Raw genomic sequence first — 27,402 nt, 5'->3', positions numbered from 1 at the left:
GGTAGTAAGTCACACCAAATACAATGTTCTTTTCGCCATACCACACTGTCCCTTCATCATTGCATAAGGGGATTGGCTTTAGACAGTATTGTCTTGCCTTGAGAATAGGAACTTCTTTTTCATCCTCACTCTTCCACTTTCCTGCTGTTTCCCTGTCTGCTCCCCATTACCACTGGTAACTCCCAGTCCTACCTCATTTCCTGAAGCTCTGGATATTTTTTCCACTTTCCCATAGACATCCACAAGTGTTTATTAGCCGGCTAGAGTTCCACAAGGTTTTACCTCATAACCACTAAACTTATAATATCTAAAAACATTGTTTGTTTGTTTAATTCTCTAGTTTTCTATGGTTCAGATTTCAGACCATAGGATCATAGGTCTAGAACTGGAAGGGGTCATGTAGGTCATCTAGTCCAACCCCTGAATTTTTCAGATGAGGAAAGTGAGGCACAGATATTATATGACTTATTTAAGGTCATACAGGTAGGAAGCAGAACAGCTGGTATTTGAACTCAGGTCCTTTGACCTTAAATCAAGCCCTAATTCTTCTGTAGTCCAGTTTTTTTCCTAACAGAAATATGGGAAATATAGAATATGATACCCAGAGAAATTTGATTCTGCTAATGATTGCTAATTAATAGCAAGCAGTTTGCCTTTTACTTCCTTCTCCACATCTAACATGAAAACTCACAATTTCATAGGTTTCTGAAGCATTTGATTCATAGCAACCATGTGAAGCAGTTAATACAACTATCATTAACCCCATAATGCAGATGAGGGAGCAAATGCTCCAAGGTTAGGCAATGTGTCTAAATCACCCAACTACTAAGTGTGGCTGCAGGTATTCCCACTTCAAGTCCAGGACATTTTGCATAACATCCTGCCAACAACTGACCAAGAGGACAGAAACCCAAGACATGGGTGTTGTGTGGTCTTGAGTAAGTTACCTAACTTCTGTAAAAAGAAGAATTTGACCTCCAAAGTCTTTTTAACTCTAAATTCATAATCCCACATCTGGGTAAATTGGTATTTCAAACCTGAAAGTATCAACAGAACCTGTTATTTGTAACACTACCACCTATTCCTTTCACCAAAGTTCATGAGGGATACAGAGAGCTAAGAACAATCCTTGGTGATGGTGAGAGGGGAAAAATGTTTAGGCTCTAACTACATGGAGACTACATGGAGACCAAGGGAAAAGGTGTTCTGGTGGTCTCCAAATCTTGTGTTCTCCCTGTTGCATTCATTCGTGGTCCACACTGGACTGGTGATTTCATCAGAAGAGCAAACCCCCAGATATGGAAATCCTTTCCTTAGATACAAATCAACAATTCTACTCTAACAAGCAATTTGAAAGAGGGGGCTGAGGCCCCAAGAGCTTCAGCAGTAATACAAATAGGATACTGCATATTAGAGGTGAGAATGGAGTCCAAAGTTGGAACTCTATTATGCCAGGCTGCCTCTCAAACACTTACTGGTGTAATAATATTATAATGCTACATTATAATATTGTATATAATGTTATATTACATATTATATGTATTATAATATTATATAATATATATAATATTATATAATTATAATATATAATATTATATTATAATATAACATTATAATATTCCACATGGCATACATGTGGAAGCTTTAAATTAAAGTGCTTTAGGTATATGGTAATGCATTTGAACCTCACAAATCTCTGTTAAGAAAGATACTTAAAAAATAAAAGGAATATTGTCCCCATTTTATAGAGGAGGAAACTGAGCCCCAGAGAGTTGAACTGACTTCTCCAGGGTTAAACTGAGTGTCAGGAACAATATTTGAACCCAGGCTTTCTTAAGTCCAAGTCTAGCATGCTAGACTCTCTGCCAAGCTTCCCCCATATGGTTTCCAGCCTATTTTAGCAAGGCTTTTCCCGGAGAAACTGCATTCTTGGGAGCCTGAGAATCATTCTGAAAGGAATAGTGCCCACTGCCATGTGGACAGACTTTTCGAACACTCTGGGAAAACCCAAACAAACTGACTGCAGCCGTTTATTATCTGTGCACTCTGGGGCCCCTCAGTAAAATCCCCCAGACACGCATGTCACTTCCCCAGTGAGTTCCTCCCTCCCAGACCTTCATTCACTGGCTCTGCACATTTTTGACAGTTTCTTCAGCTCCAGGAGTTGCCTTAGAGCCCTCTATCCTTGCACAGCCCGAACCGCAGCTGGAAACGCATCAGCCTATTGGCTGCTTGGACAAAGAGGTAAGGTAAAAAGTCCTCCAATCATTTTCTTGCAAGGTATAGGAGGAGGAGGGGCGGGACGTGGTTGAACAGGGTCTAAAGTGGCAATGTGGTAAGATCAGTCTGGAGAGTAGGGACTTTGTGGAAAGAGAGAGAGGGAGAAGAGGGAGCAAGCAGGAGAGAGGGAGGAAGAGAGGGGAGGGAGACGGAAGGGGGTGATGGGAGGACACATTGGGGAGAAAGTCAAGAGAGTCCGAAAGCAAGAAGGGAAACTCCCTCTGTTTCAGTGACTGAAGCCAGGCTCAAGAAACTTTCACAGAAAAGGGGAACAATAGGTGGAGACCCACATTTTTGGAACCTGTGTGAGTTTTCAGGATTTAGAATTTGAGGTGAAGCTGCTGGGACCCGGCCGCGGGGTGGAGTGGGGGCAGAGACATCGATAGTGGCATTAAAATGGAAATACAAGGAAAATTTGGAGTGCACTATTGAAAAACAATACAAAACAAAACTTTGTCCAGGGAGAAAGAATAAACCAAAAAGAACTATACTTTCTTTTAAATATTTCTTCAGCTAAAACATCACTTTCCCTGCAATTACTCGGGGCACATGCATCACCCCGAAGCTGCGCCTCTCTCTTTCTGACTGGAGTATTAATTATTTGTCTGCTAAGCAGAAGGACCTCTTCAAGCATCCTGCACCTTTGGGTCAGAGAATTATTCTCCTCCTAGTCAATTTCTGCCTATCTCACAGGAAGAGTCAATGACTGGGAAAGACTGAGCTGCCATACAAAAAAATCCGATTCTCAGGTATTGTCAGCTCCTCTCTCTCTCCTTGCATATGGTGTGCAGCTTTTGCAAAATTCCTTTTCTCCCCTTTTAACCTCTCTTCTTTGATTCTCTTCCAAATCATTCCCGTTTTGTGCCCGATCTGGGGGTCTAATGCCTTTACATTCTTCTAGTCTCCAACCCAGGAGTTCATTCCAAGCTGACTATGCCTTTACTAACCTAAGTATACATGGGGGTGGGGTTGGGGGATGGGAAGGCTATTTCCAAACATAAAGTGGTTATGAAATGTTCAGTAATCAATTATTGAAAGCACCTACATCTCTGTTTTCGAAACCTGGTTAGTTAGCTTCCTCACTACACAAAGTTTAACAGCAAATGAGCACTGACATCAGTGCTTTTTCAACTAAGTTATATAGCTAAAGGCACACACAGAGAGAGCCAGACATTGAAGGAAACAATTCATGGAAGCTTCCTAAACATCTTGTAAGAATCATTTCCATCAGATAAGCATCATGAAGGGTTCAGGGCAACCCTTAGACTGGGGAGGTAAATTAGGTTTGGCTGCTGATACTGAGCCAACATTTCGGCCACAAAAGTGACTCCCAGTGAGGGATTCTGTGCCTCTTACTCCTGGTCGTAATCCACAGAGCAGCAATAGCATTTAGAGGAAGAGGAGATAGAAGGAGGAAGAAGAGGAGAAAGAGGTTATAACAGAGAGAAAGTCTTGGCTGGGATATTCTCTATGAATCCAGGGCAGGATTACACTTGCAAAGTCTGAATTTCTTTCTGCAGCCCAACACTGAAGGCTGCTTCAGTCCCATCCGAACCCTCACTATTGTTCATAGTCATTATTTGGCAATAAAGCAGCCTACGTGTTCTGCCTGGCCAGGGCCCAGGCATAGACAATTTACAAACACTCCCAATAACACACAGTGAGATTCAGTGATAACTGGATTCTCATTAAACTCTCCAGTTTCACTTTTTAACAACTCCTAAATAACATGTTCCTCCTGTTGCTTTTCATTAAGAAAGTGAGAAGCTGTGAAGAAATTTTCTTGATGATAAATATTCCTCTAGATGACAGAACTCTGTTTGAGGATAGGAGATAGTAGAGATTCCTCAAGAACAAGTCTGTCATGAATGTTGTGGGCAAGACTGACCAGTTGTACTTATCTTCTGGGAAGGTGGGGGGAGAAGGGAGTATGCTGGGGTCTGGCTATCTGTACTTGTCCTTGCTGACAGAGATGTTATTTCAGGATGAAAGTAAAAGGCAAAGAGCTCCCTCCCTTGTTGGTCTCTCTGGTCAGTGTCTGCCTGGCCACCCTTCCCTATGGCAGTGCCTGCCCCCGCCGATGTGCCTGTTATATCCCGACAGAGGTTCACTGCACGTTCCGGTACCTCACTGCCATCCCAGATACCATCCCTGCCAATGCAGAACGCATCAACCTAGGGTAGGTGAAACACTCCCCTCTTCTCTTTGTAAGTCTTCACAAAGTCTGAGCTTCCTTGAGCAAGGAAGAATTATGTCAGCTTCATCAGGAAGCCACTAATAAAGAGAATCCCAGTTTTTTAAGAAATGGGAAATAACAGCTTAATGTTGTTTTCAGTCTCTGGAAATGGACAGTGTAAGAACTAACCAAAACCTGGTTTCAGTAATTTTTAAAAATTTATTTACTTTTAGTTTCCAACATTCACTGCCACAAAATTTTGAATTTCAAATTTTCTCCCCCTCTCCCCCTCCCCCATCCCAGGACAACATGTATTCTGATTACCCTTTCCTCCAATCAACCCTCCCTTCTATCACCACCCCTTATTCCCTTCCCTCCTAGAGCAAGATAGATTTCTGTACCCCCTTGCCTATATAGCTTATTTCCTAGGTGCATGTAAAAATAATTTTTAACATTCATTTTTAAAGCTTTGAGTTCTGCATTCTCTCCCTTCCTGCCTCCCCACCTACCTTCATTGAGAAAGCAAGCAATTAGATATAGGTTACCCACGTGTAGTCATGCAAAATGCTTCCATGGCAGTCCTGTTGTGAAAGACTAACTACATTTCCCTCTATCTTGTCCCACCCTCTATTTACTCTATTCTCTCCTTTGACCTGTCCCTCTGCCAAAGTGTTTGTTTCTGATTACCCCTTCCCTCACTCTGCCGTCCCTTCTATTATCCCCCTCTCTTATGTGCTTCCTCCCTGCTTTCCTGTAGGATAAGATAAATTGATATATTGTACACACACATATCCATATAATATATCCATATAATATATACATATATATATTCCCTCCTGAAGCCAAATCTGATGAAAGTAAGACTCATTTATTCCCTCTTGCCTTCTCCCTCTTCCCCTCCATTGTAAAAGCTCTTTCTTGCCTCTTTTATATGAGATGATTTACTACATTCTACCTCTCCCTTTCTCTTTCTCCCAGTACATTCCTCCCAACACTTTATTTTTTAGATGCCATTCTTTCATATTCAGCTCACCCTGTGCCTTCTGTCTCTGTCTTTCTCTCTGTCTCTGTCTGTCTGTCTGTCTGTCTCTCTTTCTCTCTCTCTCTATATATATATATACATATACACACACACACATGCATACATATACATACAAACATACATATAGAGAGACATGAATATATTCCTTCTAACTACCCTAATCCTGAGAAAGGTCTCATGAGTTACAAATATCATCTGTCTATGTAGGAATGTAAACAGTTCAACTTTAATTAGTCCCTTTCTATTTCCTGTTTACCTTTTCATGCTTCTCTTGATTCTTATATTTGAAAATCAAATTTTCTATTCAGCTCTGGTCTTTTCAACAAGAATCCTCTATTTCACTGAATGTTCATTTCCCCTCCTGAAGTATTTTACTCGGTTTTGCTGGGTAGGTGACTCTTGGTTTTAATCCTAGCTATTGTGACCTATGGAATATCATATTCCAAGCCTTCCAATCCCTCGTGTAGAAGCTGCTAAATCTTGTGTTATCCTGATTGTGTTTCCACAATACTCAAATTGTTTCTTTCTGACTGCTTGTAATATATTCTCTATGATCTGGGAACTCTGGAATTTGACTACAATATTCTTAGGAGTTTTCCTTTTGGGATCTCTTTCAGGAGGAGATTGGTGGATTCTTTCAATATCTATTTTACCCTCTGGTTCTAGAATATCAGGACAGTTTTCCTTGATAATTTCTTGAAAGATGATGTCTCAGCTTTTTTTTTATCATGGCTCTCAGGGAGTCCAATAATTTTTAAAATATCTCCCTTGGATCTGTTTTCCAGGTCAGTTGTTTTTCCAATAAGATACTGCACATTGTCTTCTATTTTTTCATTCTTTTGCTTTTGTTTTATAATTTCTTGATTTCTCATGAAGTCATTAGCTTCCATTTGCTCCATTCTAATTTTTAAGAAATTACTTTCTTCAGTGAGCTTTTGGTCCTCTTTTTCCATTTGACCCATTCTGCTTTTTAAGGCATTCTTCTGCTCATTGGCTTTTTGGACCTCTTTTGCCATTTAGGTTAGTCTAATTTTAAAGGTGTTATTTTCTTCAGCATTTTTGGGGGTCTCCTTTAGTTGTTGATTCATTTTTCATGATTTTCTTGCATCACTCTCATTCCTCTTCCCAGTATTTCCTCTACTTCTGTTACTTGATTTTCAAAATCCTTTTTGAGTTCTCCCAGGGCCTAAAGCTAATTCATATTTTTTTGGAAGGCTTTGGGTGCAGGAGCTTCAATTTTGTTGCTTTCTTCTGGTTGCTTGCCTTGATCTTCCTCATCACCAATGACATAAGAAAACATCTTTTCACAGATAAAGCAAGAATCTATAATCTATTTTTTCTCCCCTGTTTGCTCATCCTCCCAACCAATTACTTGACTTTTGAGCTCTTTGCTAAGTGGAAGGTTCCAGAAGCAGCTGCCTCTTTGGCAGTGGCTGCTGCCATGCTGATGCCAGGACCCAGACTCCCCTCTCAGTCAGGTGGGAGACCCTTGACACTGACCTTTGAAGCTGTCTTTGGCATTTGTGGGTTGAGAAACTGGAAACTGCCATAGCTGCCAGCTATTTAGTCCCTAAGGCCTGCTCTCATTCTGTCCATGCCAGCTTGGCCAACACTGAACTATGAATTTTGCATTCTGCTCCTAGCCTGGTGTGATACACCCTTCCTGTCAACCTTCCAGATTGTTTTAACCTAGAAATTTGCTTCAGTCTGTCATTTTGTGATTCCTGCTGACCTAGACTTAGTTTACAGTCATTTTGTATAGGTTTTTTGAGGGGTTGGGAGGAGAACTCAATCAGGTCCCTGCTTTTACACCACCATCTTGGTTCTGCCCCTGGTTTCAGTAATTTTTAAGAGTTTTTGTTTTCTTCTTAACATTCCTGATTGGGGGAGGGGGAGAAAGAGGAGGGGTGGCCAGACCATGTCCCTAGGTACTGAAGGAGATACAGAGCAGCATTAGTATAGTGGATAATGTACTAGTCTTGGAATCAGAAATCCTGGCTGTTTGGTGAGGTAATATTGCTCATGATGATAGGGTCTTAGAATCATAGATAAAGAACTGGAAAAGATTTCAGGATCTTCTAGTCAAACCCCCTCATTTTACAGGAAAGCCTGGTGTGTGTGTGTGTGTGTGTGTGTGTGTGTGTGTGTGTGTGTAGTTTGAATCACTTGTCCAAGGAAGTAAATTTCCTCTTGAAAATTTTACAAACAAGTTAATATTCTAAACCAGTTTCATACTTAGCTGCCACATCTCTCTAGTTAGCAAAGAAATGTGTTTGCTGGATGAGGGGATTTCTAAGTTCCTTTGGCTTTTTTTGTTGTGGCCATTGATTTATGTTATTGAAACATCTTTATTTTTTTCCAATTTATTTATTTTTAGTTTTCAACATTCATTTACACAAGATTTTGAGTTTCAAATTTTCTCCCCATCTCTCAAATCCCCACCCCAAAACACCATGCATTCTGATTACCCTTTCTCCCAATCTACCCTCCCTTCTATCACACCCCTCCCTTCCCTTATCCCCATCTTCTCTATTTTCTTGTAGGGCTAGATGTATTTCTATACCCCATTGCCTGTATTTCTTATTTCCCAGTTACAAATAAAACCAATTCTCCACAATCGTTCCTAAAACTTTGAGTTCCAACTTCTCTCCCCACCCATCCCCACTGAGAAGGCAAGCAATTCAATATAGGCTATATATGTGTAGTGTTGCTGAAGACTTCCATAATAGTCATGTTGTGAAAGACTAACTATATTTCCCTCCATTCTATCCTGCCCCCCCCCATTTATTCTATTCTCTCTTTTGACCTTATCCCTCCCCAAAAGTGTTTACTCCTAATTACCCCCTCCTGTCATTTGCCCTCCCTTCTATCATCCCCCCACACCCTACTTATCCCCTTCTCCCCTACTTTCCTGTGGTGTAAGATAGATTTTTTTATACCAAAATGAGTGTGCATTTTATTCCTTCCTTGAGTCAAATGTGAGGAGAGTTTCATGTTTTCCCTCTCAACTCCCTGCTTTTTCCCTCCATTGAAAAGTCTTTTTCTTGCCTCTTTTATGAGAGATAATTTGCCCCATTCCATTTCTCCCTTTCTCCTCCCAATATATTCCTCTCTCACCCCTTAATTTTATTTTTTTAGATATAATCCCTTCCTATTCAACTCACCCTGTGCTCTCTGCCTCTCTGCCTGCCTCTCTCTCTCTCTCTCTCTCTCTCTCTCGATATATATATATATATATATATACACACACATATCTGTGTGTATGTGTGTGTGTGTGTGTGTGTGTGTGTGATCTCACCAACTACCCAGATACTGAAAAAAGTTTCAAGAGTTACAAATATTGTCTTTCCATGTAGGAATGTAAACAGTTCAACTTCAGTAAGTCTCTTATGATTTCTCTTTCCTTTTTACCTATTCATGCTTCTCTTGATTCTTGTGTCTGAAAGTCAAATTTTCTCTTCAGCTCTGGTCTTTTCATCAGGAATGTTTGAAAGTCCTCTATTTCACTGAATGATCACTTTTTCCTTTGAAGTATTATACTCAGTTTTGCTGCGTGGGTGATTCTTGGTTTTAATCCTAGTTCCTTTGACTTCTGGAATATCATATTCCAAGCCCTTGGATCCCTTAATGTAGAAGCTGCCTGATCTTGTGTTATCCTGATTGTATTTCCACGATACTCAAATTATTTCTTTTTAGCTGCTTGTAATATTTTTTCCTTGACCTGGGAAGTCTGGAATTTGGCCACAATATTCCTAGGAGTTTTTCTTTTCATATCTCTTTCAGAAGGTCATCAGTGGATTCTTTCAATATTTATTTTACCCTCTGGTTCCAGAATATAGGGGAAGTTTTCTTTGATAATTTCATGAAAGATGATGTCTAGGCTCTTTTTTTGATCATGGCTTTCAGGTAGTCCCATAATTTTTAAACTGTCTCTCTTGGATCTATTTTCTAGGTCAGTTATTTTTCCAATGAGATATTTCACATTATCTTCTTTTTTTGTCATTCTTTTGGGTTTGTTTTGTAATTTCTTGGTTTCTCATAAAGTCACTAGCTTCCAGCTGCTCCATTCTAACTTTTAAAGAACTATTTTCTTCAGTGAGCTTTTTGAATCTCTTTTTCCATTAGGCTAATTCTGCTTTTGAAAGCATTCTCCTCATTGGCTTTTTGGGCCTCTTTTGTCATTTGAGTTAATCTGTTTTTAAGGGTGTTAATTTCTTCAGTATTTTTTGGGTCTCCTTTAGCAAGCTGCCGACTCGCTTTTCATGATTTTCTTGCATTGCTCTCATTCCTGTTCCCAATTTTTCTTTTGCCTCTCTTACTTGATTTTCAAAATCTTTTTTTTTTGAGCTCTTCCATGGCCTGAGACAATTGAATATTTGTTTATATTTATTTTGGAGGTTTTGGATGCAGAAAGCTTGACTGATGGTATGCATTGTTCTTTCTCATCTGAAAGGATGGAAGAAAATGCCTGCTCACCAAGAGAGTAACCTTCTATTGTCTTATTCTTTTTCCATTTTGGAGGCATTTCCCCAGTGAATTACTTGACTTTTGAGTTCTTGTCAAGAGGAGAGTATACTCTGGGGACTTGTAAGTTTTCAGTTCATCCAAGGTGGTACAATCAAGGGAGAGGAGCTTAGTCCTTTCCTGACCTGCACTCTGGTCTAGGAGCAACTACAAGCACTCTTTTCTGCAAGTAGAATTCCTTCTCCAAAGCCCCTGCAAACTCCACCAGCCAACACTCCTCCTCACCCCAGGGCTGTCTCTCAGAACTGAGATCCAGATGAGCTGTTCAATTCACTCAAGGTCTTTAGGCCAAGGCCCCAACAATGGAAGCTGCTGCTGCATGGGGTTGGGGCTAGACCACTGTATTCCTTTCTCCCCAAGGTGAAAGAGTTTTCTCATTGACCTTTGAAGCTGTCTTTGGCATTTGTGAGTTGAGGAATCTGAGACCCACAGCTGCTGCTGTGGCATCTTGAATCCTTCTCCAGTCCTGTCCTTGCTGCAGTGCAGCCAAGGCTAGGCTGCACTCTCCTCCACCACCAGCACAACAGGCCTTTCTTGTCAGCCTTTCAGGCTGCCTTGGGCTGGAAATCTCTTTCACTCTGTAGTTTTGTGGCTTCTGTTGCACTAGAATTTGTTTAGAGTCATTTTTCACTGGTATTTTATGGGCTGTGGGAGGAGAGCTTCTAAAGGTGTGTCCTTCTACTCCACCATCTTGGCTCTGCCTATTGAAACATTTTTAAAGAAATGGTAATCACTTTCGTCAATGCTTGTTCTTTTATCCATTTTCCTTTGGGAGGGCATAGAGAGCTTTTATAAATAGGTCAATATGGAATAGTTTTAACTGAACACTGTATCTGTATGTGTCTATACAATGCATATGTATGTGTCTATGTATGCACATATTAAAAGATAAGCATTAAGATCTTCATAACAGAATATAGACAATATCACAATACATTCATTGTTAAGCTATCTTTCAAAAAGAAAAAGCTCTATCACTAAAACTTAAATGAAAGGCCATCTACAATTTTGTGATATTTTCCCCCTTTCTGAATGTGTTGTCCACATTCTATGGTTAATGAATTGTTAAAAATCATTTATCAACATGCTCTTGAAAATTCTGAACCCTAATTGCTATTACAAAGAAAAAATATTTTTATGAATAATTTGGCAAATATTAGATATACAAGACCCACCTTTGTTTCATAGGCAAATCTAAAAGTGATAAAACTCCCTTCTCTCCAACTTACTTTGTGGAAAGCCTCCAGTGTGACTTTTGATACAAATTATATTTATGAATTTTGAATGATTATCCTGTCCTCTTAGGTTCAGAGGAAACTTTCATGGATGTGTTTGCAAAAATGTACTTTCTTTCATTTTCCTTTTTTGATCTTTCTCTGATGGATTGTATACAGTACTGAAAACCTATCTTTCTCTCTTTTTTTAGTTACAACAACTTGATTAAGCTGACTGAAACAGACTTTACTGGCCTGCACAAGCTGGAGTTGTTGATGCTGCACAGTAATGAGATTCGTGACATCTCAGACAAGACATTTACAGATTTACATGCCTTGCAGGTAAGGAAGAAAAAAAGGCAAGCTGTGTGACCCTTAATTTTTGTCTGCCTCAGTTTTCTCATCTGTAAAATGGGAATAATAATAGCACTTACTTTCCAAGATTGTTGTGAAGATAAAACAAGGTAATATTTGTAAAATGCTTTGAGCCTTAGTGAATTGTCCAAGGTTTGAATAATAATGATAAAAACTGATATCTTAGGTTTTAAAATTTCCAGAGCCCTTTACATATATAGGGTATCCCAAAAGTCTTAGTGAAATTTTAAGCTCTTGCAACTAAATTGCACTAAGATTTTTGGGACCCTCCAAATTAGTTTCATTTGAGCCTCAGCAGAACCCTGTGATATAAGTACTGAAGATATTATTATCCCCACATACAGATGAAGAAACTGAAGCTCATGGAGGTGATATGACTTGTCCAGGATCACCCAGTTAGTAAGTGTCAGAGGCAGGCTTTGAACCCAGAATTTCCTGACTAAGCTAAGTCCAACTCTATGATACCACTCTATGCTAAACCACTATACTGTACTAATACTATACAATACTATACCATTCTATACTATACTGTATGGTACAGTGTGGTACAATACGATATAATGTGATATGGTTCAATATGATACAATTGTGATACGATATGATACCACTTTGCCTTTCTGACCATGAATTAAACCCACATGTCTCCCATCAAGGAAGCCTGTAATATTATCACTGGCTAATTCTCAGGCCAAGTCAATATGGTAAGAGGCAATGTGGTGTATCACAATGGCTGACTTCAAGGTCAGGATGACTTGAGTTCAAATCCAGCCTCTCTGATGTCCACTGATTGTATGACATTGGACAAGTCATTTACTCTCTCAGAAGTTTTCCCTCAAGAAACTCTTCAAGATTCTAAGTTGAAGATCAGTTGATCTATATTCCTAGAGGGAGGTTCCTCACTGGGAATTCCTTATGCCAATGATCTCACAAATACAAGCTAAACAAAGAAGCAACCAAATAAATAAACATCATAAATATTTTTCTGGCCATTTCCAAACCCTGCCATCTGCACTCAGGCTACCTTCCTCAACCTTCTCTTACTGGAGCCTAGAGTCAGCCCCTGGGACTCTGGGCTCTGACAGTACTTTCACCTCATTTTGCCCAGAACTCCAACTCCATGTCACTTTTCATCCATTTCCAAACCATGTGGCCACACAATTATTCCTCACTCCCAACTCTCCTTTATATCTTTCTTTCCTTCATTACAAAGTAAGTTGCTTGAAAGCTTACGTGTCTTGCTTGCTCATTTTTATATATCCACCATTTAGCTTAGTGCCTGGATCATAGAAAATGTTCATTTATTCACTCATTCATTCAATATGGCGTAACTCGGTGCCACTGTGGAACTGTTTTCCACCTTCGTCCTTAGAGAATGTTGCATTCTGAGTAATGATTGTAGGTTGGGGTGTTGTATATATATAGACTAGGGATAAGCATTTGAAAAAAATCATGCTAATTTCTTCTGTCTCTGGTCCAACATCCATCAAAATCAACAGGCAATTGAATGCTAGTGCTCTTCTCTCTCCTGGAAGCAATGGTTGGCTGAGCTAATTTGTTTTCTCTTTTTTTCTTAATTCATAAGGTTTTAAAAATGAGCTACAATAAAATCAGAAGACTTCACAAAGATACTTTTCATGGTCTTAGGAGCTTGACTCGGCTCCACCTGGACCATAACCATCTGGAGTTTATAAACCCGGAGACTTTTTATGGACTCACCTCCCTTCGGCTTGTGCACCTGGAAGGAAATCTGCTCACCAAGCTCCATCCCAATACCTTTGTCTCATTGGGCTATTTCCAGATATTTAAAATATCATTCGTAAAGTACATCTATTTGTCAGACAACTTCCTGACCTCCATCCCACAGGAGATGTTTCTGTATATGACTGGATTGGAGAGCATTTACCTGCATGGAAACCCTTGGGTATGTGACTGTGAGCTAAATTGGCTTCCAGACTGGATACAGCAGAATCCAGGTAGGAGAATCAATATTCTCTTTTATTTTTCATTTTGAGCAATTAGAAGCAAGTTTCTCTGAGGTATTTTATTAGAAAGACGGGAGAGAAAGCCAGAGAGATATGGAAAAAGAACAAAAGTTTATAGCTGGAAAGGAAATTGAGTTTGTCAATGCACTTATGCGATATTTTTTATGAAATAAGGGCTATATCATTGGTTTTGATGGCACAGTGAATTGCTTGATGAGGGAACTCCCTCTCCCAATGTAGATTGCCACCTTCTCTGTAGTTCATAGTCTTAGCTTGATTTCTTAATCTGACATTTATGAATTTGATTTAAACAATTTTTGGATAACTATTTCATCCTAGTTGGTCTTCTTTGTAGTCCTATGTATTTTGTTTTATGTATTTAAAAACATGATTCTGAGAAGGGGTCCATAGGCTTCACAGGACTGCCAAAGGGGTCTGTGACATAAAAAAGGCTGAGAACCCTGTCTCATGTGGAGATGTGATGTTAAACTCAAATAGAAACAGAAACCATTCATCCATAGATCTTTGTAGCTACACATTGATAGAAAATCATACACTAATTACACTAATACTTATTGTATTTTTATTTGTTTCTTTAAATATTTCCCAATTACATTTTAGTTTAGTTCAGGTCTCACTGGAGAGTGCTGGGCTAATATGAATTTGATAATCTCTGCCTCAGAAAACTGAGTGGTTAGTTGATTTTCCCTGGTTCATATTATCAGTATGTGTCTGAGTCCGGACCAGAAACCAGGCTCTGAGACTGGCTCTCTTCCCATGACTCTTTCTCTATCTCTCTCTCTCTCTGACTCTGTGATCACTATACCACAGTCCCTTTAATATTTCTTACGAAAAGCTTTTAAATCAATAAGCATCTTACATATTTTCAATTTAATATTCTGACATCAGATTGACCCTAGGAAAAATACAGATATATGTCCTCATTCTCACCTCTCATCGTCAATATATTGCTGCTCCTATCCCTTACTCTGTTCTCCCATCATCCTCTACCTTCCTTCAAAAGTCAAAGTTATCTACAAACACAACCTTCTATCCTGGGCCTGGAAGACTTGTTAGGAGGCTAGAGGGAATAAATAGGAAGGAAGAGGTTCAAGATGTGGACCTACTCTAATCCATCCTCCATTCAGCTGCTAAAATTATTTTCCTAAAATATAGGTCTTATCGTGTCACATCCCTGTTCAACAAACTCTAGTGGTTCCCTATTGCCTCTAGGAGTACAAAATGCCCTGTTTGCCATTGAATGCCCTGCTCCTCCCTAGCCTTCTCGTATGTTTCCAGGTTCCTTACACCTTACTCCCCACTACACTCTTTGACACTAGACATCGGGCTGTTCCATGAACGAGACACTCCATCTCTTGGCTCTTAGCATTTTCTCTTACTGTCCCCCATGCCCAGAATGCTCTTCCTCCTTACCTCTGCCTCCTGGCTTCCTTAATTTGCTTTAAGTCTCAACTAAAACCCTACCTACTGCACTAAGTCTTTTCCAATCCCTCTTAATTCTGATGCCTCCACCCTGCTAATTATTTCCTATATATCCTTTATATAACTTGTTTGTATATATTTGTGTGCATGCGGTCTCCCCCATTAGATTGTACATTTTTTGAGGGCAGGGACTGTCTTTTGTTTCTTTTGTATCTGCAGCACTTAATACAGTACCTGGCATATACTTAGACTTTAATACATGTTTATTGATTGATTGAACTGATAGTTTCTTGTACTCGTTTGGCTTTGTGAGGTGAAGGAGAGGGAAAGATTAAATGATAACTCTGAGAATAAAAACTTGGGAGATAGGGTGAGGACTAGGGCCACAGTCAGAAGTAATGGAACTGAGAGAAGCATTTAGGAAATGTCAGGTTTGAGGAACTGGTGAGACAGCCAAGGGAACATATGTTTTAGGTGATCAATGATGCTAGTTTAGAGTTTAGATGAGAGACCAGAGCAGAAGGTGGAGGCTGGGGAATTTTCTGCATAGAAATGTTGGTTGAAGCCATGGGAGTGAGAAAAGACCAAGGGAGAAAACAGAGATGAAGAGAGAAGAGGGTTAAGTCTAGATGGGAAACATCCAACTAATAAGTTGAAAGATAAAGTACTAGGGAAGTATTCATCCTTCGTTGTCAAAGAAGACCAGGCTATCAGAGAAATGATGACATGACTTGCACTTGACTTTGCTTTGAGTGAGGGAGGGCTGTATAGGTCACCAGCCTCACTTCTCCTCCAGAGCCATCTGAATCCAGTGACCAGATATTCATCAAGATGACTGGAGATGACCCAGGATGAGGCAATTGGGGTTAAGTGACTTGCCCAAGGTCACGCAGCTCGTGAGTGTTAAGTGTCTGAGGTGAGATGTGAACTCAGATCCTCCTGACTCCTGTATTGGTGCTCTATCCACTGCACTACCTAGCTGCCCCAGGGAAGGAGATAGAGAAGAAGCAGAGAGAGGTAGGAGAACTCAAAGAATTTGGTGTCTTTGTAATTGAAGGAGAAGAGTGCATTCAATAGGAGAATATCTTAAACCATGTCAAAGTGTGCCAGACTATGGAGGGATAGAGACGAAAACAACATCGTCTCTGACCTTAAGGAGTTTATGTTCTACTAGGAAAAAGCAACATGGAGACAGAAAAGTACAACATAAGAGTTAGTGACTTCAGGGAGGAACGTTAACATCTGAGGAGATCAGGAAAGGTGTCTGTAGATAATGGGCTTGAGGTGAACCCAGAAAGGACCGAGGGGCTCCAAAAGGGAGAGGAGAGAAGGGAGAACATTTTAGGTATGGGGAAAGCATGTATAAAGATATGGAAATGAGCCAAGGAGGATAAAGATTTTTAAAAACTTGCTGTCTTTAATAATAACAGGGTCATTGGTTACCTTGGAAAGTGTTATCCACGTACATCTTATCTCTTTTATGGATCAGACAAGTTTCATTAAAATATCAGGACTTTTTCACCTTTGCATTTCACCCAGGGCCTTACACATAGTAGGTCCTCAATGGATGTTTGCTGGTGTCCACACAGGATGCTCCATCTCTCCTCTCCATGCTTTTGTACTGGTGGCCCACCGCCATGTCTAGAATGTTCTCCCTCACCCTATCTATCTCTTAGAATCACTGGCTTCTTTTAACACTCAGCTCAAGAGAGACCTTCTTCAGGAGGCCCTTTCCAGTTTCCCCAACTGCTAGTGCCTTCCTCTTTATAGTAACTTTCCATTTACTCTGTTAGTTACTCTGTAACTATGCCTACACAGGTTGTACATCCCATATAGTTGGACTACTCTGCGTTAGTCCAGGGTAAACCCTCCTATCATGCTTTAATTTTACCACCTGTGGAAAAAGCCTTTCTATCAACAGGATCCCATTCCATTCTCATATGCTTTTCATTTTGTTATTTATTTTATTTCTTGCTACTTTCTCTCTAATTTTTACCACTTCTATCTTCGTGTGTAGACAGATGTTTCCTATTTTCTGAACCAGCCTCTTGAAATCACTATTGTATTGGGAATAATATAACTTACTGTATTTCTCTAATTCTGCCTGTATTATTCGCTCAGTATGCTATGCTAGATGGATCGGGTTCCAAACCATCCAAGCTTTTATAACCTTAGACAAACACAAATTTTTCAAGGTCATATCATGCACAGAACCCAGAAGACAAGGCAGCCAGAATTACAGTTCTGTGTAGATACAGTGCGTATTGATGTGCACGAGTTAGGAGGTCCCCAGGGGAGGCAGAGTCTGGAGCAAACTGGGGCTATTGCATGACAGCTTTCCTAACCCTTTACTTCCTCCAAACCTTGTGAAACAGGAAATACCACCAGCTGTGTGCTGATAAACGTTTAACAATCGGCTTTGCATTACTACCATTCGCTCCATCACTTTCTCAAGGCTAGACAATGAGCGGAGTAATAAATCAACTCCTGATTTGTAGTGAATGTCCACTTCTGAGGGCACACCCTGGAGTATAAGGATTCTTCTTCTTTTTTATTGTTGTTGAGTTGTTTCAGCCATCTCTGACTCTTTGTGATCCCATTTGGGATTTTTTTTTTGGCAAAGATACTGGAATAGTGTGTCATTTCCTTCTCCAGCTCATTTTACAGATGAGGAAACTGAGGCAAACCGGGTGAAGTGACTTGCCCATGGTCACATAGCTAGTGTCTGGATTTGAACTCAGGTCCTCCTGACTCCAGGGCTGATGCTCTATCCACTATGGTACCACCTAGTTGCCCATTCTTATTTTACGGGCAAGGAAAAAACGGTTCAGAAAAACTTTCCCTTCATATTAAAAACAAATTCTTTGAAAACCAAGATAATAACAGCTGACATTTACACAGTGCTTTAAGCATTTTACAAATATTAACTCATTTTATCATGACTCTGAGAGGGAAGGGCTCCTATTTTCAGGAAACTGAGGCAGAGAGTGGTTGAAGTGACTTGCCCTGGCTCACACAGGGAGCAAGTGTCTGAGGCTGGATTTGAACTCAGGTCTTCCTGACTCCAGGTCCAAGACTCTATCCACTGCACTATGCTCAGTGGTGCCAATTCCTTAAATGAATTTATCATCATTGGGTATCATCTTAGAATGAAGATGGTTTAAATAATTGGGCAGGTCTGGATTTGGAGTCAAAAGACCTGTCAAATTCCAGCACTATTGTTTCCTAGCTATATGTCCTTTGGCAAGTAACAGAGTGTCTCTGGGCTTTATTTTTCTCACCTGTGCAATAAGGACACATCACTGCAACTGAACTACTTTCCTCATCAAGATGTTGTGTGGGTCAAATAAGAGGGAGCATGCCATATACGAGTATGATTAGTGTTCTTTCTGCTTTTCTTGTCTGCCTGAATTGATAGAAAAGGGAATTACTTAGATTTCAGATGTCTGGCTTGTTCTGTGCAGATGAAGTTTCTGTTGCCCTTCCTTCATTAATTCCTGAGATTAGTTTGGAAATGACTAGAAAGCCCTTCCCCTCCCAATGTCCAGGGTCACTTCTTGAGACAAAGTCCCAGGATAGCTGCATTGGATGAAGGGGTGACATGTTTAGCAATGAAATCACAGGTCAGGCTCCTCTAAGGTTAGCTCTCTAGCCACTTAGACACACTATGTCCTATCTACATGGTAATAATAATAACAGTAGTCAGCATTTACATGGCTCCTACTAAGTGCCAGGTATTGTGCCAATCACCTTACAAATGTTATCTCATTTGATCCTCACAACTCCCAACAGGGAGGTGCTATTATGATCCCCATTTTATAGAGGAAGAAACTAAGGCTGAGCAAGGTTAAAAGGAGGAACTTGGAGAAAAGCATGGAAGTTCAAAAGGGGCAGATTTCTGGCATTTGATGCTAAGAAAAAACTGGGCTACCTCAGGATGCTGTCAATTCCCCCTCTATGAAGGTCTTCAGACAAAAGTTAAGAATGGTAGAGAGACATTTGATGGGCAGGCTTTGTGCCTGTGCACAGGTTGGCATCCATAGCTAGAATAGTCTCCCTCCTCACTTCCACCTGTTAGAATCCTCCACTTCTTTCCAGGCTTAACCTCAAGCTCCAATTTCCTTTGTGAAGCTTTCTGGATGTCCCCTCATCCCACCTGCTACTGCCTCCCATCTCTGATATCATATTGAATGTGTGGAGAATGTATTTTGGATCTACTTAAATGTGTACATGTTGTCCACCTCCATTACAGTGTAAGTTCCTTGAGGGCAGGGACTTTTCTTCTTTGTATCTCCAGCCTATACCACAGTACCTGGCATGTAGTAGGTACGCAATAAATGTTTGTTGATTTCCAGACTGAGGGAATTCTTTAACAGGTACAGATTGACTCAGATGATCACTGAGATTGTTTACAATTATAAAAGTTTATTTTTCTATGAATGTGGTTAAATCCTAGTACCCCAAAGTACCAATAAATGACATTGGGCAGCATAGCGCAGTGGGGAAAAAACACCACTGGATTTTGGATTCAGAAAACCTAGATTGGAATCGTAATGTTCATAGACTCAAAATCAAAAGGGACCTTAGAGGTCATCTAGTCCAATCCTTTCATTTTATAGATGAAATCCAGAGGTTGTGTGACTTGCCCAAGGTCACATAGTAATAAGTGGTAGAGTTGGGATTTGAACTCCAGACCCCTTATTCTAAACCCAGTACTTTTTCTAGAGTACTATATTGCTTGTCCCTGCTACTAACTACCTGCATGAACTGGAGAAATTTCATAAATCTGAGCCACAGTTTCTTCATTTGTAAAATGAAGGTGGTAGATCAAATTACTTTTAAGATCTCTTCCAGAATAAAATCCTTAGTACCCAAGAGACATAACACATCAACTTAAATTCATACTAAGGTGAACAATAGATTCACCTTCAAAATGTAACTGTCTTGTAGTATACCGTGACAGTGCCAAGCACAAAGTTGGGACTTTGTATATACTTGTTCAATTGAATTGATGTAGATATAGAGGGTATTGTATAATATTATATATTGTTATCTATAATATAGTTGTAGAAGTTATCATTTGGAGTAATTCTTAGATGTAGAAATTATTAGAAAATGGCTAAATTATGATATTTCTGCCTCCCCAGATACAATAAAATGCAAAAGAGACAGAAGTTCCTCCACTCTTCTGCAATGTCCACTATGCACAAATCCCAAGAAATCCAAAGGCAAACGCTTAACTGAGATCTCAGCTGAAGCCTTGACTTGTGTTAAGCCAACCATCGACTCTGCCCTGAAGATGAAGAATCTCACTCTACTAGAAGAGGGAGACTCCATATCTCTCTCATCCAAAGACTTTGTTGCACCCCTAGGTTTGATAACTATGAACCTGACAGACCAGGCTGGGAATGAAGCTAATTTGGCTTGCAATATTCAAAAGCCTTCCAAGACATTACCCATTTCTTTTGCGGAAGGGAGTGGCTACGTCACACTGAATGCATCATTTTCCACTTTCCTTGTATGTAACATAGATCACCATCACATCCAGCCACTGTGGCGAATTCTAGCCATGTATAGTGATTCTCCACTGAGGCTAGAAAGAGCACTTTCCTTTACCCAAACACTCCAACTCAATCAGAAATATAAACAGATTACTGCAAAGAACGAAGATATTTTTACTGATATAAATGCAGAACTAAGAGCTGATCCATCATGGCTGATGCAGGACCAGATATCACTGCAACTAGATAGGACTGTGACCACCCTCAGCACCCTGCACATCCGGTACTTGGTGGATGCCCACATCACTGTACCACATGAAAAAGAAGGCCAAGTCAAGCACAAGTGGGCTATGATTTCCAGAGGTAACACAACTAAGCTGGAGCGTACTGTTTTAGTGGGTGGGACCATGGAACTGGACTGTCCAGCCCAAGGAGATCCCAGTCCTCACCTAGAGTGGGTTCTTGCTGATGGGAGCAAAGTAAGAGCCCCTTATATTAGTGAGGATGGGAGAATTCTAATAGATAAAACTGGAAAACTAGAACTGCAGACAGCTGATGGCTTTGACACTGGTCTCTATCACTGCATCAGCACCAATTATGATGATGCAGATATCATCACATATAGGGTTACAGTTGTGGATCCAAATATGGGGTCTCATCACACAAATGGGGCTCCACATATGAGTTCTTTGGGCAAGACACTTGACCTTCCGTGCCAGTCCACTGGGATCCCAGATGCCTCTGTCAGTTGGGTTCTCCCTGGAAACACTGTACTTCACCACTCCTTAGGAAACAAACAAATTCTCAGTGATGGCACATTAAGAATATTGAAGGTCACTGAACGAGACAGTGGTTATTTTCAATGTGTAGCAGCTAATCCATATGGTGTAGACTTTTTGATTTTCCTAGTATCAGTAGACATGAAAGGGAACAATCTAGAATATCAAGATGGAGAAGCCGATGGCTCTGGGCAAGAGGAACCTAAGGCCACTACCACAAACCTCAAGGAGCCACCAGTAGTACAAAATGCAGTGCCTCTGGAGGCTGATGTGAAAAAACAGGATGTTTCAAATCCAAGTAAAAGGCAGAATTACAGTGAGCTGACATATCGCCGCCATGGAGATCCAATAAACAGACGTTTTAGGGAACATAGGAGACAGTTTCCTCCCTCTGCTCGAAGACTTGATCCAAGACAATGGGCAGCATTTTTGGAAAAAGCTAAAAAACTAGCCACACCAGAAAAAAAAGGAAGTATCATAACCACATCCCCTACACAAGTCACTCTACTCTCAAATCTCTCTGGAGATGGAGAAGAATCATCTGGTACCTTGCCCCCAGAGGAAGAGTTCATGCTCTTGACAACAAGAGCTCTGGAGATATCAACAAGTCCAGTGACTACAGATCCTATAACACCACCAGGCAGCACTGAAACCAGTATCACTCCTGGAATGGAAGTCTTTCCAACAGTTGGTCCACAGATTTCACAATCTGAGAGGTCTGACATGTCAAATACAAATTTAAGTTTGTCCACATCTGCTTCAATACACTTTAACCTAAGTACATCAAGTAATATGCAAGGCATCACCACTCAACAGTTACCCACTATCTCTTCTCTGATACCTGTTACAATCAAAATCTTGAGAAATAAGCAACCTTTATGGGAAAGAAATGAACATTCAAAAAGCATGCCCACAATATCAGGAGATCTTAGCAGAGACAGGAGCATCAATATATCTTGGAACCCTCATGGAAAAGAGCAAGTATTTAGAGACTCTGTTGATCAAATTTCTCATCACCACTTATCTGAAATAACAGAGAATGAGCCAAATAATGACAGTTTTTATTCCCACAGTACTCAAATAACTCAAACGTCTAAGTTTCCCACAGACGCAACAATGATGATGCAAAATCAAGTTTGGGCCATCAGTGATACAACTACCACCATGCCACTGATGAGACACTATGGGAGACATAAGAAAACTTGGAGCAGGAGGAGAATTATTAGCCCAGGTAGAATCCCAAACATCAGGGGATACAGATATCCCTTTTTGAGATCAAAATTCAAAGTCATTCCTGAAGAGAGGACACCATTTCTTCCAACAGAACTTGATATGAAGTGCCCAGCATGTACATCTGGAATGATGCTCACCACAGCTCCTTCTCATTTGCTTCTTGCAAGTGCTGAACATGCCACCCTCCTCAAAATGGAGTCTGCGAAAGTGACATCAGCACCCACTGCTCCATACCCAAACCCAGCATCAGAACTTGAAGAAGTAGATAAGCCTTATGTAGAATTAGAGAAAACGATCCCCACAATAAGATATTTCAGTGCAGAAAGCACACATGTAAATCCAAAGAACGAATTGGTGACCCTTGCCACTATACCCCTGGACATAGAAAAAACCCTTTCAATGGACATTAGTCATCCAGCTTTGTTTCCCAGTACCAGTGTGACTAAAAAAGGTGCACCCAATCCTACAATTCATTCAAGTGTTATTTCCATCTCTTCTCCTCCTAGTATGAGAACTTTTATGAGAGCTTTTAGAAGAAAAATTCCTTGGCACCAAATTTTTGTGAACAACTATGTCCAAAGAGAAATGCTTAAGAATCGCAATCCATCTAATCCACAAACAAACACAGTCACAGTTCCTCCTAAAATGTCCCTTGTCATTCCCACTGATGGAGATTCTTTCCATTTCACAACTCTCTCATCAAAGGAGATTCAAATCCCAGCTAGAACTCAGAAATTCATTCATAAGGACAACATTCCTGAAGGAGCTAGCCCTGAGAATCTTCTGACAATGACAGCTCTTCCATCTTTGCCTTTTTACTCTAATACTGCAAGTATCAAAAGCTTATCTAGTACAGATAGTTTTAGGCCAACATTTTCTCCCTCTACTATCCACCCCTCAGCCACTGTCATCAGAAGCTGGACAGTCAGACCTGGGAGACGGAAAGGGCAAAGACGAAGGCGACCACAAAAAAATATTATGACCCCACGGGGCATTACTGAGTTTGAGAATTCTGTTACTACTTCATCAGGAACCACAGCCCCTCCCAGTGTAATGATAGTTCCACCTTTAATTAGTCCCAGCATTTTTACTGTGACCCAGTCTTCTTCAGAAGTCATGAAAGAAATTCCAACTTCAAATAGCCTTCACCCACTAACTCTTAATGCTACAGACATAAATGAAGGGGTAACTAAAACAAGTGCTCAGATGTTAACAAAGACAACTGATACTACTATGACCCTACCCAGTAAAACACTGCAAAGTACTCTTGCTAGCAAAACACCATTCCTGAGAATTAGTAATAGCTCGGAAGTACCCGAAGCTACCTCCATTCCCTCTTCCAGAAGTGAAGTAACTGACAAAATGCTGATCACATTCTTTGGGATGGTGGCTCATAATGAGCCAAAACTACAGGAAACCCTAAGTCTCCATATTGACCAACATATGCCTGGGACTGAGACTGAAGCACCTTCTGGATCACATCGCCAAACAGAGTCCTCTTTTAGAACAACACCTTTTACCTACACTGATCTATATCCCATGCCAGCACTGCCACTAACAACAGTTGAACCACAAAGCTCTAAGGATAATATTACTCTTCTCTGGACAGAAAACCTATTTTGGCACCAGTCATATCCAGAAGTTGCTGAAACAAGTGAAAGACCAGTAGCAAATATGTTGACCACAATAAAATTCTCAGAGAGCATCACCCAACATACTCCAGAGTGGGGAGGCCAGAAAGAGAATGTAATCAAAAGCAGCCTTGATCAGACATCAATTCAAGAAACAACCACTGCCAAACCTCTAACCTTTGGTTCTGTGTCTAGAAATAGATTTGAAAAGCCAAGGATAGTTGGAGGTAAAGCAGCTAGTTTCACAGTGCTGGCTAACTCAGATGCCTTCATCCCCTGTGAAGCCACTGGTAATCCTCCCCCAACTATTCACTGGACCAGAGTCTCATCAGGTACTTTGATCTGTGTTTATTTTGAAGTATTTTATTGATGCTTTAAAAACTTTTACACCACAGTCATTTCTGAATAACCTTCTCAGAAACCCTCCTCGTAACAGAAACATAGCTAATCCAAACTAATCACCAGTATCTTTTAAATTATCTTGTTTTAGTGTAATTTTTTTTTTTTACCACAAACAGGAAAATATCTGCATCATTTTGTAGCTGTCATTAGTGTTTTAAGGTTTGCAAAACTGTGTACATAAAACTCTCTCCTTTGAGTAGATAACATTAATATCCTATTCTTATACCTACCTTCATGTGCTCAAAAGCACACATACATATTTGACATGAGTAAGAAAACAAAGATAGAATGAAGTGCATTAAAGTATAATTGCACTGATAATGGAAATTTTTAAATAAATTCAATAGTAGTCAAATATAATGGAAAAATCTATGCAATTCCTTGACTCATCTATAACTGTAACTTAAACTTCATTTAAAATACATTCATTCAAAGCATCTTTCCCTCTGTCACTTTAAGAGGAACTGAACTTCTCTTAAAAATTGTCCTCTTTACAGAAAACATAGCCTTCCAGAATCCCATAACTCAAAGTGTTTTTCCTTTCATCTTTATCAGGAATTGTTTTATCTGAAGAAATACGGGAGAGCAAATTTGAAGTATTCTCTAATGGTACTCTCTTCATTCAGAACGTGAAGATTCAGGACCGTGGACAGTACCTATGTGTGGCTGCCAATCAGCATGGCTCAGACAGACTTCATGTCACTTTGTCAGTGATAGCCTATCCTCCTAGGATCCTGGAAGGCCGAACAAAGGAAATTACTGCCCACTCTGGTAGTTCTGTGGAAGTAAAATGTAGAGCTGAAGGAAGGCCTACCCCTAAAATTTCCTGGATTCTCGCAAACCAAACAGTGGTTTCAAAATCATCTCAGGCAAACAACCAGGCTGTGGTAAAATCAGATGGGACTTTGGTCATCAATGCACTCACTGTTTATGACCGTGGAGTTTATACCTGCATGGCCAATAACCCAGCTGGGATGGATTCATGGCTAGTTAAGATACAAGTTATTGCTGCACCACCAATTATCTTGGAACAAAAGAGACAATTTATCACTGGGATATGGGGTGAAAATTTGAAATTGCCCTGTACAGCTAAAGGAAACCCTCAGCCCAGTGTTCACTGGGTGCTTTTTGATGGCACCGAAGTAAAACCTTTACAGTTTATAAATGCCAAGTGGTTCCTGTTTCCAAATGGTACTCTTTATATACGAAATATAGCTTCTTCAGACAGGGGTACCTATGAATGCATAGCTACCAGTTCCACTGGTTCAGAGCGAAGAGTAGTCAACCTAATAGTAGAAGAGAGAGATACCATTCCCAGGATAGAAAATGCCTCCCAGAAACTGACAGAAGTGAACTTTGGAGACAAATTGTTACTTAACTGTTCAGCTACTGGAGAACCCAAGCCCAAAATACTCTGGAGGTTACCATCTAAGGCAATTGTGGACCAGTGGCATAGGTAAGAATAAAACCTTTGTACTCTCTTTAAGCTATTTAGCTCCACAGCTACCAGAAGATAACAAAATGGTAAGTAGCCCAGAAGGCATATATAGTCTACAAATAAGGGATTCAAATAGTCATTTATTATAGGTTACTTTTCCAAAAACATCCAAGGAAGAAATACCAAGTATCATGCTTCTGATACAATAAGTCAACTTCTTATTTGAATTAATATAGTTAAATTGGCGTGGAACGAACATGGGCTCCCACATCAAGAGTAGTGAAAAAATACCAAGTACATCAGTAGGTGGATAAGAAGAGAAGAAAATCTTTGGTCTCTATTAGGTAGACCTATTCTGTTATGAATTTTTAGTGTATGAATGGATGCAAATGTAATAATACTAAAACAATAGGAATGATCATAGTTAGCATTTATATAGCACTTTTTGCAAGTCACTTTGGAAATATTTCACCATCATTACCCCCATTTCACAAATGAGGAAACTGAGACAGATGGTAGATAAGTGACTTGCCCAATGACACACATAGTGTCTGAGGCCAGATTTGAACTCATGTGTTCTTGACTCCAGGTGCAGTACTCTATCCCCTGACAGCCTAGCTAGGGGTAGAAAGCAGAGGTGGGGTGAGGAATGAAATGTCTTGAAAATAGCATGGGAGATGCAGTGTGCTGGGTCTCAGTCAGTCATAGAGTGAACACTAGTCGATGAGAAGCCTAAATTCCCAGGGCAGAAGCTGAAGTACTGGAATACTGGGTAGGCGTGGAGCACATTTTGGGAACATGGCAACACAAAGATGGAATGGTAGTAGCAGTAGAATGCTACTGGAGGGCTTTGGAAAGCTTTCATAGCCACTTTGCCCCACACAGATGTATATCCCTGGTGGTCTCAGAATGAGGCAGATACCATATTGCACAGCAGAATGTGTGTAGAAGGAAAGAAAGATCATTAGCCTAATTCTAGCCTTGAATACAGTTAGTAACTTTACCCTTAATGCTTTTCTCCTTGAACTTACTCCCAAACCAGGTGTATATGACTTTAATGTCAGGCAAAGTTCAAAAGTTTCACCTAGTCATTTGCACCTCCAAGGTGTCACTTACAGAATACCCGCAGAGCTCAGTCGATGGAGGTATTACCTTGCTCCTAGACACCAAAAAAGACCAGGACCTTAAATCTGGTATTTGATATCCATAAATCTTTTTGGACCTCTCACAAAACTCTTTTACAATAAAAGTCAAAAGTGCAGAATAATTTCCTGATTTCTCCATGTGGACACAACAATAGACACAAGAGAAAAATCAGGTCACTATATACTAGTTAATTTATTCCTTCAGAATGGCTCCTCCCCTCTAGAATGGCTTCACTA

At 40.2% G+C, this 27,402-nt stretch overlaps 1 protein-coding gene across 1 annotated transcript in view; it reads left to right on the top strand.

The window, feature by feature from the left end:
- The first annotated feature begins 1,997 nt into the window (after positions 1-1,997).
- Positions 1,998-27,402, top strand: part of IGSF10 (immunoglobulin superfamily member 10) — a 33,012-nt gene continuing 7,607 nt past the window's right edge. Inside the window, exons 1-7 of the mRNA XM_072618308.1 lie at positions 1,998-2,244; positions 2,794-3,029; positions 4,265-4,459; positions 11,449-11,578; positions 13,194-13,584; positions 20,184-24,512; positions 25,138-26,038. Coding sequence (XP_072474409.1) covers positions 4,266-4,459; positions 11,449-11,578; positions 13,194-13,584; positions 20,184-24,512; positions 25,138-26,038 — 5,945 coding nt within the window. The 5' untranslated portion in view covers positions 1,998-2,244; positions 2,794-3,029; position 4,265. The remainder of the gene's footprint in view (positions 2,245-2,793; positions 3,030-4,264; positions 4,460-11,448; positions 11,579-13,193; positions 13,585-20,183; positions 24,513-25,137; positions 26,039-27,402) is intronic.

The sequence above is a fragment of the Notamacropus eugenii genome, chromosome 6 (assembly GCF_028372415.1).
Source record: "Notamacropus eugenii isolate mMacEug1 chromosome 6, mMacEug1.pri_v2, whole genome shotgun sequence".
NCBI lineage: Eukaryota > Metazoa > Chordata > Mammalia > Diprotodontia > Macropodidae > Notamacropus > Notamacropus eugenii.
The sequence above is the reverse complement of the archived record's forward strand: the minus strand, read 5'-3'. Positions and strand labels throughout refer to the sequence as shown.